Source organism: Pseudoliparis swirei, chromosome 7, assembly GCF_029220125.1.
Source record: "Pseudoliparis swirei isolate HS2019 ecotype Mariana Trench chromosome 7, NWPU_hadal_v1, whole genome shotgun sequence".
Taxonomy (NCBI): Eukaryota; Metazoa; Chordata; class Actinopteri; order Perciformes; family Liparidae; genus Pseudoliparis; species Pseudoliparis swirei.
This window is the reverse complement of record NC_079394.1, coordinates 16290195-16308189: the sequence shown is the minus strand read 5'-3', so window position 1 is coordinate 16308189 and position 17995 is coordinate 16290195. Positions and strand designations below refer to the sequence as shown.

The window sequence follows — 17995 nt, the reverse complement described above, 5'->3', positions numbered from 1 at the left end:
CTTTTACTTAGTTTAAAAAAAAGTACCGATTATATTATATGATCTGTAATTAACTGATGCATAACTAGCATTTTTAAATGTCATTCGGAGGAGATTATTGTAACTCTTTGAGGTCGGCGCGTGACGCTATTTAGCATTTAAACAACTCCGCCCTCTGTGGTCATAAATTGCAATTACAGCGTGGCGTTAAATGCAGGAAAAAAGTTTGCGCAACACTAGAGCCAGTAGAGAGGCGTCATAACGTCAATAAACTGACACACTAATGTTAATTAGCTACGCAACAAAATATGTCATCGTCGTACCAGAGTTTTTTTGTTTGGTTTTTGGGTCAATCCAACCTCCATGTTTTTGGTTGATTCTCACGGCTATCATCAACTAGGTAAACAACTTTTTTTTGCAGCGAAAACGCTCTAAAACCTCAGGACACGTGACTCTGAATGTTTCCGTGTCTGCTGGAGGATAAGTAACCGACATTTAACCCGATAACAACTGCGCGACGCGACTATCATATGTCCGATATTTGTGTTCTGTTGCCACCAGGTGGCCACAAAAAAAACTGACGAGATGATAACGACATTAGACGAATGTAAACAGTTTAATCATTTGAGACTAAATGCACACAGAAATACAAATCTCTTCATGAACAGATAGATAATAAAAAAGACAAGTTTTATAATCAAACTTTAAACCCTTCCCTCACTGTGACTTCATGTGTTGCTCTTACAGGAACACTGGAGCTCCAGACGCCATAAACCACAACGCAAACAACGCCATTAAAAATTATAACGCCACAGACTGGATGAATATAACCAAACAATAGGGTCATAAAAGGCAGCGTGGTAAAAAGACACGGAGCGAGATAAAAGATAAAGAGCATGTATTTGACTAGAAATAGGTCCGTTTGAGTAAGGAAAGTCTTATTGTCTTTAACATTAGAAATGAATAACCTTTCGAGGCTCCAGGTTCAAAATGGATTTTGGGAAACCATCTTTTTTTTGGGGATACAAATGTATCCGTAACGGAAAATGGTGTTTATTAAAACTCTCTGTTGTAAACATCCGTTAATCGGACCTCGTAGTTCAGCTGCAACCTCCTGACCTTCCTGTATCGTGTGTGCACAGTTTTACAGAAATGGGGAATTAAAAGCAACATTTCAGAAGCTCTCGCACTCCAGATGTTGTGGTTTGGATAAACTTTTGACTTTGTTGGTTTGTTTACGACCTGTCGTTAAGTTATTCAGTGACATTTTTATTCTATTATTACTATATGTTACATCACAGAATACATATAAGTATCATGGTTCATTAAAATCAAAATGTTCTTCCCCATGTCCGCATTATATTTATTTAAATGGTGAAATAAGTTTAATACATTTGATACATTTGGGATTTATATCTAATGTAAGCTGATGCTGATATATAATATATATATATATTTATAACAAAATAATATATATAATATATAGAATGTATATATATATTATATATATTAATATATAAAATGTATATATATTGTATGTAAAAAAATATTAATTTATAATATTTATATTATTTATATATATAAAATATATTAGAATGTACAGTTAAGAAAATTGCTTCCTTATATTTTTATAATTTGGCACAAATCCCTCAACTCTACATTTTAATATATATTATTACAAAATTGCTAAATAAATGATGTTTCAAGGGTCACCTGTCCAGGCTCCTGTACTTCAATGTCCCTCGATTCCGTGACCGGTTACCGTAATCAAACGATGACTTTCTTCACCTCCAGGTGTGATTTCCTGCCGTGGTGTCTGTGTGGAGCCCCACACACTCCCGCTCCACAACGACGACGGCTCTCGCCTGCCTCCTCCAGTGCTTCTTCTGTCAGCGAGTCCAGCGGAGCTGCAGCTCCTCCGGCGCCGGCCCGGACCCCCCCAGCGAGGAGCCCCGCCCCTCTGACATGGTGAAGATGACCAAGTCCAAGACCTTCCAGGCTTACCTGCCCAGCTGCCACCGCACCTACAGCTGCATCCACTGCCGGGCGCACCTGGCCAACCACGACGAGCTCATCTCAAAGGTATGCGGCCACTGACGGCCATTTTCACTCGTCGGGGTCAATCGATTGACCCCTCCGCTAAGTCCCGCCCTCTCCACTGCAGACTGACCAATCGTAGCGTCTCTGCTTCACGGACTCTCGTCGTTTCAGATGTTCTTCGTGTTCAGGCTGGTTTAGTGGATTTGGAGACTGGTTACCTGGAGAGGTTTCTAAAAGAGTCAGGCAGGCTTCAGGAGCGCCTCACCGCCCACACATTGTTTTTGTTTTGAATTGACTGCAGAATTTCGAGCTCTAAAAGCGCCATCAGCGTCACAATTCATTATTTTGATTTTTTTATTTGTTTACAGACACTTGTTTTGATGAACTTATTATTTATTTTTCGTCTGAAAATTTCCGAAAATATCGGTTGCAGGTTCTCAGAGTCCACTGTGTCGTCTCCAACGACGAGAAACCCAAATGAGTTTAAGAAGACGCAATTTTTTAAAAAGCGGGAAAAATGTAAGCAGTTAACTTTGAACCATTATTCAAATAGAAAAAGGTTATGTTTAATTGGCTCCTTGATTTGATGCAGAGAAGAAAAATAATGAAGATGAAGAAGTTTACCAAATAAATAGAAGAAAAACCCCCGAGCTGAAACACAAGATGATGCAGAAGAAAGTTGTGAGATTTAAGTTCAGGTAGTTCATTTTGTTTTGTTCGCACTAAAAATAATCATTATGAAACTTAATTTTCATGACCAAGGTCACCGAGAGATTGTGTTTACAGACGAGAATGCACATGCGGCTATATTATACATATCGATAATTCTTTCTAGAATTTTTTTTCTAGAATTTTTTCTAGACTTTCCTTTATCAATGTATTTATAGAAAACCTGGCTTCCTTTCCCCACTTGACGCTTGATTCACTTTAACCTTATTTTAACTGCAACAAAGGTCACCAAGGAATCGAATCAAACGCATCGTTTTTACGTAAATTAAATTCACAAGGTTCTTAGAATATCATGAAAAAGTATACTAGTAGGGTATTAAACAAATCACTTGAATTGTCTAATTAACTCGAAACACCTGCAAGGGTTTCCTGAGCCTTGACAAACACTCAGCTGTTATAAATCTTTTTTTTTACTTGGTCTGAGGAAATATTAAAATTTTATGAGATAGGATTTTAGAGTTTTCTTAAGCTGTAAGCCATAATCAGCAATATTAAAAGAATAAAAGGCTTGCAATATTTCAGTTGATTTGTAATGAATCCAGAATGCATGACATTTTTGTTTTTTTAATTGCATTACAGAAAATAAAGAACTTTATCACAATATTCTAATTTTCTGAGACAGTCCTGTATATGTATTATATAATATATATAATATATATATGGATCATGCATTATCTCAGATCATTATGGCTTTAAAAACACGACGCTGTGTGTTTGTACTTCAGGCTTCGTTTATTATTCAAGATTTTTTACTTGCTAAGAGTTTAATCCGATGTATTGCGTAATAGTGAAACAACCCGCTGCATTAAACTTCAGTTTAATTACTTTTCTTGCTGCAATTAATAATTATTTAAAAAGAATGATTTAAATATAGCTTCTTTTTAAAAATTAATTCTCTCAAATCCCATTAAAATATTACGATGCGTCCGTGTGACTCACTCAAAGTACGGCTGGTACAAAACCCAGAGGTAAATTCAATTAAAAATTATATTTAAGGAGCTGTGAGAATATTTGGCACATTCTTTTAAATACATCTGTTATGTAATAACCATCGAATATATTCCACATCGGAATCTGGAAATCGTCCATAATAACATCTCAGGTATTGATCGTGACAGTACGGGTCTATTAATAAGCTCCCCGTTCGCCGCCACACCTTGTTAGTGTGTGTGTGTGTGTGTGTGTGTGTGTGTGTGCGTGTCCTCGGCATCGACCCGTCCAAGCCGATTATGTTACTCAGGAGAAGACGACACCGTCGTCGGCTGAGTTTTTTCCACAGGTTCATGTTTGAGACTCAGCTCGTGGGATATGTGAAGCACAGAGCATTAAAACATAAGTGTGTGTGTGTGTGTGTGTGTGAGAGATAATGTGTGGAGGAATGTGTGTGTGGAGGTGTGTGTGTGTGTGTGTGTGTATGTGTGTGGGAGGTGTTTGAATGAGCTCTGCAGGTTCTGGCAGATTTATCAGCTCAGTTGCAATTTTTGAGTGTCGAAAAAAAAAAATCTCCTGAGCCAGAAATAAAAACAACAACCGAGAAATTGCCGTTTTCCCCTCAGAGTTTATGTCTCCTTCAGCCGGTGAGCAGGATGGAGTTAGCCCGAGAGATTAACCTGAGCCAACGGGCCTGGAGGAGGGGAGGCCGGCTCAGGCTCCTCCCCCGCTCAGGCCCCTCCCCCTCAGCCATATATGGGCTAAATATGGGAAGCTCCTGAAATGATTGACTTATATACAACCAGAGGAGTCGCCCCCTGGTGGTCAGGAGAGAGAATGCAGCTTTAACATGTGAAGCAGAGACTTCTATACAACCAGAGGAGTCGCCATGTAAAGAAAGAAAAGAAAGAAACGCTTAAATTGAGTTCCAAATGGAGTTGTTTGGGTTTCAGTTGGAGTTGAACCTTCACAGAGTCCGATGGTAAAATCGAGCCGGCAGTTGAGCCGAAAATAAAACTGGTCGAGAGGGATTTGCTCTGTAGAATTAATTTCTTAGGAACAAGCATCTTTTCCTCTTTTTTTTTTAAACAAATGAAATTTTAACGGCTTAAAAAAAAAAGGCTCGCTAACCACACTCTCCACATTGCCTCATGTTTTATTAAACGACAAAATATAAAACCTGCGGGAGCTGATTCCAGCCTGAGTCTGATTCTCTCCGCTCTCTGGAAGGATTCTGTCTAATAGGATTGTTGTGGGAGTCTGGAGGGTTTAGTGCAGCCCCCCCCCCCCCCCTCACACACACACACACACGAAAAACCCTGTCTAGCTTCTATCTGCTTACAAAAATTATAAAACACGACCAAAATGTTTTTCTTTCTCTTGCTAGTCTTTCTAGGACTTTTCAGTTCCTACGAATGTCACGTGCACATTATTTATTTTTGTGGCCGTTGTGAGTAAAAATAGACGGTGGGGAGCGGATAAGGGCGGCAGAGACTCGCCAGTCGGTCGAGTTTGATGGCTGAGCCGCAGCCGAGGCGGCAGATATGACCACAACCCGGCTCTCGTCACGTGGAGTAACCCCCCCCCCCCCACCACCACCACCCGCTCTGGAGAGGGTATGTCGTTGACTCCACGGTAGACCGACCTAGTTCCCTCTGGCAGCTGAAGGTCACATGACTAGTTGTCTGTGGGTTTTCACCATCGGCCCCCACGGTGACCGGATCAGTTTCCAGTCTAAAAACTCTTTTATCATCTGAAAAATCAAACTTCCCCCATTTTTTTGAGGGGCGCGGCTGGAAAAAGGTCCCCTGAGTCTCGGCGTATGGTCAGCCAGTTATCCCGTTAGGTGGCGTTAGCTCAGCGGCCTCGACTGCAGCCGGAGGCGGAGTTTAACCCTTGTGTTGCCTTAGGGTCATTTTGACCCGAATCAATATTACACCCTCCCCCCGCCTTAGGATTAATTTGACCCCATTCAATGTTTAATGTCGGTGTTCTTTCGGTAGTCAACAAACAAACATAAAGTGCCTCACACTTAAACTTGGAAAACAATATTAATTCTAATAATTTTATGGAGGTTTTAATTGCTGGCGTCAAATTGAACCCAAAGGGTAAAATATGTTAGTAAATATAAAGGTAACAGGAGGGTGAAACATTGAATCGGGTCAAAATGACCCATAGGCGGGGGGAGGGTGTAATATTGATTCGGGTCAAAATGACCCTAAGGCAACACAAGGGTTAATCTAACCTGCCGTATTCTTCAGGAACACTTTGATCGGCTTGTTAATTATTTTATTTTATTATTTAATGTTTTATAAAAAATATATTTATTAAATTTCTTTTAAATTATTTTATATGATATTTTTAATTTTTATATTTTGTATATATTTTTTGATAATTATTTTGATTATTTTATAAAAAATATTATAAGACACTTATATCGGCTTGTTATTTGTAAATAATAAAGGGCAAAAAAAATATGTGCACGTGACATTCATATAAATGTGGAGGTTTTGACCTTTTCTTCTCAAATCGTGGGAATCTGTAAAACTTCTCAATGAAACACCTGACCTTTTTTCCCCCGTCTGTCTTTTGTATTTTAAGTTTTCACATATCTCAATGTTTATTTTAGTTTTATGTTTATTTATGTTTTCATATCAATCCATATAAATCCAGCAGCCTCGCATAAATGCCGTGTTCTGCCATATTTCCGTGCTGCACTGATCCCTCTGATCTGATGTGTTTTCAATAGTGTGGCCATGCAAATGCGTAGTGGAGGAATCCGTGGCTTTCTGCCTCTCAATCCACATTTATTTTCCTAAAAAACATTACGTCTTCTTCTTAGCTTTCATTCAGAGACGTTCAGGGACAACGTTTCGGTACTTAAATTGTCGTCAGGCTACTTATTTTCATTTTTTATTTTGTTCTATATTGTCGACTCTCAGTATTCGTGTCGACCTACTTAACATTCATAAAAACATACAGCAACAAAACATTATTATTACATTATTGGTTGATGCATATGTGAATGAGATGGACGTAACACACTGAGGACGATGCATCTCCAGGCTGCACGTATAAGGAAACATTTATTTGACTTAATTTTGTTCCTCCCGTCAGTTGTTGAGATTTGACATGGCGTGCACGGTGACGCTCCTGCAACTTTACCCATAATCCCTTTCTCTCTCCGTGTAGATCTGCAGGTGATATTTAGTCTGTAATCCAGCCTCATTTGGGAGGAAATGCATTAAACATGCTTGTTAGGCCTCAAGGACACACACACACAAACACACACACTGTACTTGTTGTGAAACAACCAATGTAAACAGAACAGTATTTGTTTAGGAGAAAACTCCACAGGGGGTCTCTAACGCTTCCTCCTCCATGCATTCAAGCAAACAGCTTTGTGTGTGCGTGTGTGTGTGTTTGCACTGCCATCTTTCTGAGGACCATCGAGAGTTTTTAACCTTTGGAGTGAGGACCAAAATGCAAAGTGAGGACATTTAGGCTGGTCTTCACTTTGTGTTTGTGTGTGAGTGTTAACAGTTTACCTAATATCCCACTGAACTGTATCACAGCTGTTCTTTATTGATATTTGTTGTCGTTCTGGCTTTAAAGGACCTTCTTTCTCTCACAGCTGCTGGCAAGAAATGTGACTCTTTTGGCAGATTTGATGTAATCACGTTTTATTTTGATGACTAACAACACGCTCTGATATTTTTCTCAAAAAGTTGTTCACGTCTATATATTTAGACCTGAAATGTATAGTTAAGGGTTCTATTCTGAAGTCACAACTAAAAACAAGAAACAACAACACCCTCTCGTTATGAATGATGGATGAGCCTCCGAGCCTCGTTTTATTTCTCACCTCCGGATAAACTGCTGTGTGGGAACCTTGTGGAGGTGGAAGAACAAGTCACAGGGAGAAAGGCACCCCGGGGTGCCAGCCGCTGACATTCTTGCTCTCGGCATCGTCAACTTACCTTTTCTCTTCTTCTTCTCTTTCTCATTTCAGTCATTTCAAGGCAGTCAAGGAAGAGCCTACCTGTTTAATTCTGTGTAAGTATGAAAAGTCGCCTCGTTTCTTTTCTTTCCTTCACAGTGAAAACACATTTTTATTCCATTATCTGTTCTTAAAAAGACATTCAAGTTAAATTAGATCCACACGGCAGATGCTTTCGTCCAAATTCCCTGATTCCAAAGAGGTTCCTTAAAGAGTGAGTAAAGCTTCTAATACCCTCCACGGAAAGAAACGATGCATCCCATCAAGGTGCGTCTTTGTCCGGTAACACCAGTGGGACATTTTACACTGCTATAGGTTTTCTGTTTTACAGGAAGTCAAAACCAGTCTGACTTTAGTCTGCACCCAGTAAGCACTGATGTGGGGATTTTTAACGGTAAAAAGACTTGGGTTAAAAACTGTGGCTGAAATCCACTTTAAATCTAAATGTTTCACATTCAAATGTGAATGTTTTAATGTGAATCAGGTCCTGACTTCATGTTGTGTAGTGTTGCCATTCAAATGCTTTTGAAGCTACTAAATGAAGCAAGTACCTCCGTTAGCTGTTATAGGTGGCCGAAGCACACCAACAGTGGACGGTACAAGGAAGGAAATAAAAGATTTATTTTGAGAAAGCGTGAGTCACCTCAACCACGAGAGGTCTTTGAGCAGGTAGCCATAGAATATTGTGCAGTTTTCCGAAGTAGAAAGAGAGATTCGGCGTGAACAGACGCACATGTGCAGTCACTCACACACGGTCAATGGTAATAGGTAACCTAGACATCTATTGATGCTGCCGGTTAACATCTGTCTCTTTAAAACCCTTAAACTGCTTTTTTTGTGGGTTTTTGCTTGGTTTTCGGGTTTCTGCTCTCGCATGACATGTTCGGAAGTAGTTTATACAACCAGCCCTTTAAGAGGGCGGCCATGATGCTGATGTGGCCCACGGGGGAAATGAGTTTGACACCCCTGCTCAACAGAGTCCAAATAAATCAGTCCAATCAAGCCCAATGTGAAAACACCTGAAATCCAGCGTGCAATGTTTATGGTGCTTTCTGGGTATAAAAAGACATTTTTGCATTTGGTGGTAAAATACAAGTTTTTTGTGGCTGTCTACATGTCGCTCGGTTACATAGTGATTGTTTATTTGCCAGTGGCGTTTCCTTTAATTACAAGCTAATAAGCCAACAGATCTCTCTGAGCAAATAAGTATTTACTTATTTAGTTCTGTACTTCAGTGTCGAAGTATCCAGTAGTATTTACATTTTTGTTTTTTTAATCATTTGCTCCAAATAAACACATCTGAAGATGTGTAAGATGAGATAAACACACAATTAGCTCCATACGGTCTTAGTTTAGCTTGATGTCAAAGTATTATTCAAGAAAATGCAAAGAAAACCTAATTAAATGTATAATAAATAAACATAAACATGCACCGAGTAAACTTTGACGTGGATACTCTAAATATTTGAGCACTGCTGTTACTTTCAAGTAAAATATTGGATTTCTTGTGCTTGTTCTTCTTTTTGCTCTCCTTCTTGTTTTTCTTTTTGTAGTTCTTCATGTTCTTCTTGTTCTTCTTTTTGTAGTTCTTCTTCTTCTTGTTCTTCTTTTTCATGTTCTTCTTGTTGTTCTTTTTCTTGTTCTTCTTTTTGTTCTTGTTCATCTTTTTTCTTCTTGTTCTTGTTCATCATCCTGTTCTTCTTCTTGTTCTTCTTCTTGCTCTTGTTATTCTTCTTCTTTTTGTTCTTGTTCTTGTACTTCTTGTTCTGCTTCTGCTTCTTGTTCTGCTTGTTGTTGTTGTTCATCTTTTTCTTGTTGTGTCTTCTGCTGCTCTCCGTGACCTTGTCTCCATTTCCTGTCTCCACCTGCAGAGTAAATGTGGGCTGCGGGCCGGCCGAGGAGCGGGTTCTCCTCACAGGTTTACATGCCGTGGCTGATATCTACTGTGAAAACTGTAAAACCACGCTGGGCTGGAAATATGTGAGTCCCCCCCCCTCTTTTAAAAAAAACTCTCCGATGTTTCTTTTGGCGCATCACTTAACGCCCGTGTTTGTTGTGCAGCCGCTCAGTTTCTCTGCCCGCGAGACAGATTGTTCAAGTTTTCCGGGTCAGAACACTGTTGCGCTCGTTAAATCGTCTCTGTGACGCCATGGCGACGGTTTGTTTTTTAGCTCCGGGTTGTGTGGTTTTAGGCTCAGAGATCGGGGACTTTTTGGTCTACTAGCACCACGAGATAATTACAGTGCCGGAGAAGGTTAGAACGGCACCGCCACGAGAGTCCACGGTGATTAAATGTCAGGCCGTTTTGAAGAGGCACATCCCCGGTAATTGTCTGAGGTGACTAGAGAAGGTTGTACGGACAGAGTACAAGACTCACTGAAAGCTTCAGTCACAAAACACAAAACCACTGGAGAGTCTCTCAAAAGCCCGAAAGCAAAGCGAAGCGAAGCGGAGCGGAGCTGGTTTACAAGGCAAAGCAGGCTGAGCAAATAATCAGACGCAGACCGACGACATCCCGACTCGGCGGGATGGAGACGCGTGACAGGAAGTTCAGACTTGAACGTTACGGTTGTACGTTACGGTTGTACGTTACAGTTGTACGTTGCTTTGTACATTACAGGGTTGTATGTTCCGTTTGTACATTGCGGTTGTACGTTACAGTGTTGTACGTTACTTCGCGCGTTACTTCGCACGTTCGACCACAGCTTTTAACTCTTTTCTTTTCTCTTTCCAGGAACACGCGTTCGAGAGCAGTCAAAAGTACAAAGAGGGAAAGTTTATCATCGAGCTGGCTCACATGATCAAGGACAACGGATGGGAGTGACGCTCCTCTTTCTCTTTTCCCGACCTTGGAATGCTCTTTATTGAACTGCATGGAGCGACAGCCCCCCCCCCCCCCTCCACCAAAACCTCCACTCTCTCGCCCCCTTCACGTGCACACCCGCCCGTCGTGAAATGGAACAGCTAAAAATGACACGAAAGAAGAAGAAGGAAACAAAACAAAAAACTACGACGAGGAAGCGGAATTTCACGTTACAGGAGTCGTGTCGTTGCCGTAGAGATTGTGTGTTCTCCTTTGTGGTGCCGGAGCTTTTTGGGGTTTGACCCCCACTCACTCTCACCCCCCACCGGACCATGATAGCAAGTGATTGTGGTGACACGGTAACCACTATAAGGAGAGACTTCACCAACGGGGACATTTCTTTATTTCGCCCACCCGGCGAGACAGATGAAGGACTATTTGTTTTATGTTATTTGCTTTAGTTTCAACTTCTGGGTTCGGTAAGGTTTTGTTTCGATGGCAGATGGATGTTACTGGTTAGCATTTTCTTCACCCTGTCAAGTCTTTATCGCGTCGTGGTGGTGGTTGTTGTTATTGTTGTTGTTGTTGTATCTCTGCCGATAGCTGAGCATGCTTTTCTTTGCTAATGTCCAAATAAGCAATCAGGGACGAGTGAGGAGGGGAAAGGGAGTTTTTATTGTAGTTACAAATATGTAGCAGCGTCATGCTTTTTAAAAAGAAAAACAAAAAAAGTGGCAACGGATGGGATGGTCGTAGTGTAGGATTTTATTCCTGATATATCTGTTTTATCTTTTCTATCTTGTGAATTTTCTTCATTTACCCCCTTTTTTAGCACCCAAAAAGCATTGAAAGCAGAACCTACCATGTGTTGGACATAAATGGATATACATATATATATATAATTACTATATAGATATATAAATACTTGTAGTATTTGACTAAGTGCGATTGTGGCTGGTCCCATTGTGCAGCAAGTGGGAAAAAAGGATCTGAAAAGGAGTACAACTAGCTTCTAGACTGGGGAGCCGGACATGTGGCAATATATATACACACACATACTTCAATTGTATATCCATAAATACGATTGAAAATGTTCGTAGTACGTAGTTATTGAAACATGGATTCTAAATATATATATTTGCCGTCATGCACATGTGCACATATACAGATGATGTGTTTATACACATTGTGTGTAGTGACTGTACTTCCCAGAGGCCTTTGGTTCATCTCAGTTTAGAGGCAAAAACACTTAGTTCGCTCTCGTCCGTCTCTCTTGTACAAAGGGTTTTCTTTAAACGGCCTTCTCACAGACGAACGACAGATTGTTGGAGACGAAAGGAAAAAGTTTGACCGACGCCGGTTCGAGGATCTACGTCGTTTTTTTCCGTTAAGACCAAAGTCAAATTCTTCTCGATTTAAAATTATATATCGACGACTTTTGATTTTTCTCGAGAAAAGTTTCCGATGAGTCTTTGCTGCTAGCGTAGAAACCCGACATTTCCTTATTCGCTCCCGTAAGTCTTTTTGCACTTTATATACTTGCTTTTCTCCATCCCTCCTTCTCTCTCACTCTTTCTTCCTCTCTCTCCCTCTCCCTCTCTCCCCCCCCCCTCTCTCTCTCTCTCTCTCAGATTTGCCTCTAAGCCGTTTGAATCTTGTGCCTCTTCAAAACATCCTCCCATCATATTTTCTGTTGTGCAGTGCATAACTGTAAAAAAACAAAAAAAAACAGCTATTGTGTGAACCGATGTGTCTTCCCAACCCCCCCCCCCCCCCCCCCCCTCCTGCCGCTCTTCCCTTTTTTTCGTTTTATCTTATTTCTTTTTTAGCACAACATACTTGCTTGTATTTTCTACATTGTAAGATTTAGAGGTGCAAAAAGAGAGGAGGAGGAGGTTTGGAACGTAGGGGAAGAAAACAAATGGCAGCGGGTGGAGGCGGGGCAACGTGGGGATTGGAGAGATTTAAAAAAATCAGCAGTGATTGATGACTTTGCCGGCGAGGTCAGTCAGATCACACAAACATTTATCCTAAAAAAAACGATGACAATGCAAACCAACCCTTGATAGTTAAGCGGTGATACCTACTTGAAAATATAAAGACATAAACAGCTGAGATATTGGCCCCGTGTTACAGTTTTTTTTTACATAAAGTAACATATTTAAGGTTTTTATACGTATTTCTACTGGGTTAGTTCTTTTACTTCCCTGACTTGAAGCACTTTTGTTCACTGTACCTCTGGCTGTGTGTGCGTATGTGCGTGTGTGTGTATTAGCCCACATGCATACTTGCACACAAAAGTGAATGTTTAGTTTATTTTCCTCAGACAGTTTATTTCTCTTTTTTCTTTTTCCTCTTTTTTCTTTTCTTTTTTTTGGAAGTGTTTTTATTTTATCCTGTTTTTTCTTTTTTTTCTTTCTCTCACAGCTGTTTGGTTTCTCTTCGTTTGGAAGTGATTTATCCCCAATTTTGTTTTATTTTTTCTGCTGGGCTTGTTTATTTAGCTCACGTGGTGAGAGCCCGTCCGCGTGGACATCGAGGGGGAGCTGGACTCTCCCTCCATGTGTGGAGGGGACTCTCAGGTGAGGAGCAGCACCACCCGGCAGCCATGTTGGAGGTCCTTAGCTTTTTGGAAACGTTGGCTGTGAATATCTGATTGTATTTCTTGAGAACAAATTAATTTTTGTCCCGTTTGAAAAAAGATTTTTCCTGATTCATTTGATTTGTTGTTTTGATAATATTAGCTCGTTAGCTAGCAGTCGCGAAAACCCCAGTTATTGGTCTGCATAACGAGGCCCGTTCTACTTTAAATATATAATGAATGCAGCGCTGCGTCCCACAATCCCCTGCACACACTTTACTTTAGTAGCTGAACGTCTTGGTATTTAAATGACACTTTCGACTTCTCACCTGGCTGCAGTGACGTAGAAGCGTCCACCAGGGGGGTGTCGGTACACCGTGACATCACGGTGGGCGTGGCCACAGGTGCAACGGAGACTACAACCATTAGTGATAAGGTGGTGACACAACTCTTCGGCTGGCTGTTAACATCACTCTTTAATGATAAATTGTTTTTTCCCGTGATCTCCGGTGCCAGTAAACATAGCTACTTGTGGTGAACCGAGGGTACTGCGTGATATCCGCCGTTCAAACAGCCATTTTTTCCTGGTGATAAACTTGAAAACTACTGTGACTGAAACTAAATTCTTCGCCACAAAAAACAATCAGTCCATTTGAGTATCTGGAGCGGTCACATGACCTTTAAATGTGACAACTCGGCAACTCCAGAACACCGACTGGACCTTGTGGTGTGAATTATTATTATTTTGTTGTCGTTTTTTTTTTCCAGATCGCCTGAATTCCCCGTTGGTTTTTATCTCCGTGAGGCCTTCGCTGTCTCTGAAGGACCACCTTTCAAGGTTTTTATTTTTCTCGAAGGTTGCAGCTCTTGAATTGGGATGCTGCCTTTTATCCGCCGGCAAATCAGAGATAAACTTTTACCAAACTTGTAGAGCAAAGAGAACGGCACTGGTGGAAACATTCGAGAACTAAATGAATCCCATCTGAGTGGAACGTATTCACGTCTTTCTGACCTCTGTAGTCTCTCCGTCATGCACACAGCCACTTCCTCCTATAGGACCTCCAAGATGGCGCCGGTAGCTTAAAGTAAAACCAACGAAAAAGCAGTCGCCAGTGTCACCGCCGGTGTGTAAACCAAATAAGAACCAGGGGGGGGGGGGGGGGGGGGGGCAGGAGAACTCTTCTTTCCGTAAAATTCTCTGAATTTAACAGCGTCAAAGGAAAAATTGTAGATATGTGCTGCTGAAAAAAACTTTACTTTTGACTGTTTTTGTTGTTATTGTGACACTGGCTAACTACTTTTTGAGCTCTGTTACTTTCTATATATAAAAAGAAAAGGCTAGATGGTTTTACTGGGGAAAAGACGGCACACGTTATTTTCTTTAGGACTTTTAAACTACAGTTTGAGGTCTCGAGCATGTTGTATTTATAAAGGCTATATGTCGTGCCTGTTTTTATTATTATTATTATTTACTTCTTTTTTTCTTCTTTTAAATTTAAAAAAAAAAAAAAATCCTATATGCTTTTTATTTGACTCCGTTGCTTTGCATTCTGACTTTTCGTGAAGCCGTGTCACGCGTCTGTTTTCACTCTAATGTAAAATATCGGATATCACAATAAATTTTCAATGGCATTAAGTTTGTGGATTGTGTCACGACGTCGTTTGTTTGTTTTTGGGAGGATGTGGCTAATATTTGGGAATTTTACAAAAAATTAAAACAATTAAAGTGCACGGATAAACATAAAACAAGTGAATGCTTCAATAATACAAACATCATTACAAACAAGAAAATAATTAAAGGAACACATGCTTATTAAAGGATCATACATAATCAATGTAAAAAATATAAGGCAAACTAATTGAAAAAAACTTATTCTCAAAATGTGCATTTCGAAATCTCAAATGTCCCTGTTCAGAGATATAACAAAGCGTGGTTAATATCTTTGCACATACTATGACTTTTTTAATACATATTATACAATATGTATGATGCGCTTTGACTGGAACACGAGTTAAAATAAAATACTCTAAAAAGTGTTCAGCTTAATATTTGTGTCTCGGAGTGTGAGATGCTCCCCGAGGTGACGGTGCTCTCACCTCTGATTTCCCGGAGCATCGGGGTCTGTTCTCACTGCTGAACCTGAGAGCTGCTGGAAGATTAATACATGTTGTACTGTGAGAGAATAACTTGGTGGTGTTGTTGGTGTGTGTGTGTGTGTGTGTGTGTTCTTCTGTTCACACTCCATCAGGGCTGATGAGACAGGAAGGAGACGGATAAGAATATGCGGCGGTTGTTTGGGTGTGAGAGGAAACCAGAGAAGGAAACGGAGCGAGGGAGGAGGACGAACGAAAGGGAGGAGGACGAACCTTCACCACCAACTGACCTGCTGGGGAGAAGAGTTCATATCCAGTAGAAGTGCCTACATACGACTGGTTGTATAGAAGTCAATGCTTCATGTGTTAAAGCTGCATTCTCTCTACTGACCACCAGGTGGTCATTTTCTTTTTTGTTACTTTTGTTTGCCAAGCGTGTTTTTATTTATCTAAACTTCTTCCTGTTCATCACATACGTCTACTACATAATTAATGCTGTTTATATATATTTATATATATATTTACGCTTCGATTAAACAACAAAAGGACAGACGAAGAAGAACGATGTGTACCAGCAGGTGATTTTAGGACGTCAAGGCCTCCCTTTGACTTGTTGCACCCACAACTTAATTATCCCCCCCCCCCAGCTGTTAAGTGGTTGCCGTCCGTGGTTGCCGTGGTTGCCGTGGTTGCCGCCCTCGCAGCAGGCGCCCATGACTGGAAGCTTTAATGCTGCAGCTATTTCAAGCCATCTGATGTCATCTGAAGGAGGGCCTCGTCTCCAGAGCGGTGAGTCAGAGGGAGGGAACAAGAGAGAGAGAGGGAGGGAGGGATAAGAGAGAGGGAGGGAAGGAGGGAGAGAGAGAGAGAGGGAAAGAGATGATGGAGGGAGGGATGGAGAGAGGGCATACAGCAACTGTGAAGGTGAAGTGTTTGTCCTCATTTTGTCACTTGGGGAAGAAAAAAAAGTAATAACACACAATGTAGATGTTACGCAATAATCTGTATCTGAAATATATCAATACACGTTCATAAGAATTTGTTGTAAAACAATTTATATTTTTCTTTTGGATTTGTTTGTTGGCATAATTGGATTTTTGCATATATTAAATAATTATTAATGACATTTTTAAACATTTTGTATATGTTATTGTATAAAATACATATTTTGTTGTATTTCATGGTATTTCCATTGTACATTTACCCTTTAATTGGTGATTTTTCTTGAGCTTTTCTTACATTTGGAATCTGGGAGGTTTTTTAAATTCAGTTTTTTGACTTCTTTAATCATGTCTTAAATTAAATCTTATGTTTTTCTTTTTTTGTTGTTGGCATAATTGGATCTCTTAAATGTTTTAAAATTTTATTTTGACATTTTTAAACACTTTGGTATGTATGTATTAAATATAATTATACATTTTTCTTTTATTGTATAAAATACATATGTATTTGTATTTCATGGTCTATCCATTGTACATTTACACAATTAAATCTTTTATACCCTTTTAATTGGTGATTTTTGTATAATTCTTTTTTAAATTTGGTATCTGGGAGTTTAAAAAAAATTCAGTTTTATGACATTTGTCTTAAATTGAGTTGGTATTTCATCGTGGGTCATTCAATAATAACACCATCAGAGCTCATCAATTTAAATTCTTAGAAAGAGAAAATGTGAGTGATTTGGGAAAAAAAAAATGTAGTCGACAATAAACATAACCATCGGTGAACTCTCTTCACATCTTCTCTCGCTCTCTCTCCCTACCGCTCTCTCTCTCTCTGCTGTTCAGCTAATCAAAATGTCCACGGGAACCTGAACTCATATCCGGATGACATTCCTTCTTCCCGTCACCAGAGGAGAGACGTTATTTCTCTCGGCTCCCCGAGTGATGTCATCATTCAGACACTCAGCATCCACTGTCGCCATGGCTACAGCGCAGCATCTTTCCCTGCGGAATGACGGGCGCTTCGGCCAATGGATGAGGAGGAGAGTGATGTCATTGGAAAAGAGGGGGCGAGACCTCAGATGTTTTACTGCCGTCTGGAGCTGTTGCGAGTCTTTTCTTTCTCTCTACTGACCACCAGGGGGGCATTTTATTTTTCTGCCATGAAACATGAAAAAAATATTTTCCCTGAAAACACATTATCACTTGTGGCTCATATTTAGTATATTATCAGGATGAGCTCTTACACGTCGACATGTTTTCACTAAATGATCATTTCAAAGTTCCAGATGGTTTTTCTCGACGTGATTTAGAGATTTTCCACTTCTCTTCCACATCCCTCTCTGGAGAGTCACATCATACATGTTTTAGATTAAAACCCTGAGATGTGCCTCAGTCGATTATTTATTTAAATGAGAGAGAGGAGAGGAGAGAAGAAAGAAAAAAAAGAAGAGGGAAGAGAGGGCGAGAGAAAAGAGTAGAGGAGAGAGAGGGAAAAGAGCAGAAGAGAGAGAGAGAAAAGAGTAGAGGGAGAGAGAGAAAAGAGTAGAGGGAGAGAGGGAAAAGAGTAGAAGAGGGAGAGAGAAGATTAATTTCCATTCAACACAGACACATCTATAAATAAACTGGTCTTTAAAACTAAATCATTTCCAGGTAATGTTCTCCTCTTGTTCAGCTCAGTGATGTCACAGGTGAAAACATTTAAGAATATGCCCTTGTTATTTATTTACGGAGAGGGTTTAGTGGCAGCACTAGAGGAACAAGTGAAGAAGCTCAACTCTAAAACTGTTTAAGTGTTTAATTCAGAGTGAGTCCTAAAACACAGAGCAGCGTGGAGACTGTGTGTGTGTGTGTGTGTCTCCACCAGGAGAAGAAGTCAGTTCGTCGCTCCTCCGTTA

The 17995-nt window shown here is 40.2% G+C and overlaps 1 protein-coding gene across 2 annotated transcripts; it reads left to right on the top strand.

The window, feature by feature from the left end:
* Positions 1-1779: 1779 nt before the first annotated feature.
* Positions 1780-14705, top strand: ypel1 (yippee-like 1). Of its 2 annotated transcripts, none has more exons than XM_056418631.1 (4): positions 1780-2061; positions 7691-7734; positions 9550-9658; positions 10413-14705. In XM_056418631.1, exons 1-4 carry the CDS (start codon positions 1945-1947, stop codon positions 10500-10502), a joined length of 360 nt encoding a protein of 119 aa, XP_056274606.1. In that variant the 5' UTR covers positions 1780-1944; the 3' UTR covers positions 10503-14705. The 2 variants fall into 2 exon arrangements, with proteins under 2 accessions (XP_056274606.1, XP_056274605.1); XM_056418630.1 differs by having other exon boundaries at positions 9232-9658.
* Positions 14706-17995: the final 3290 nt, after the last annotated feature.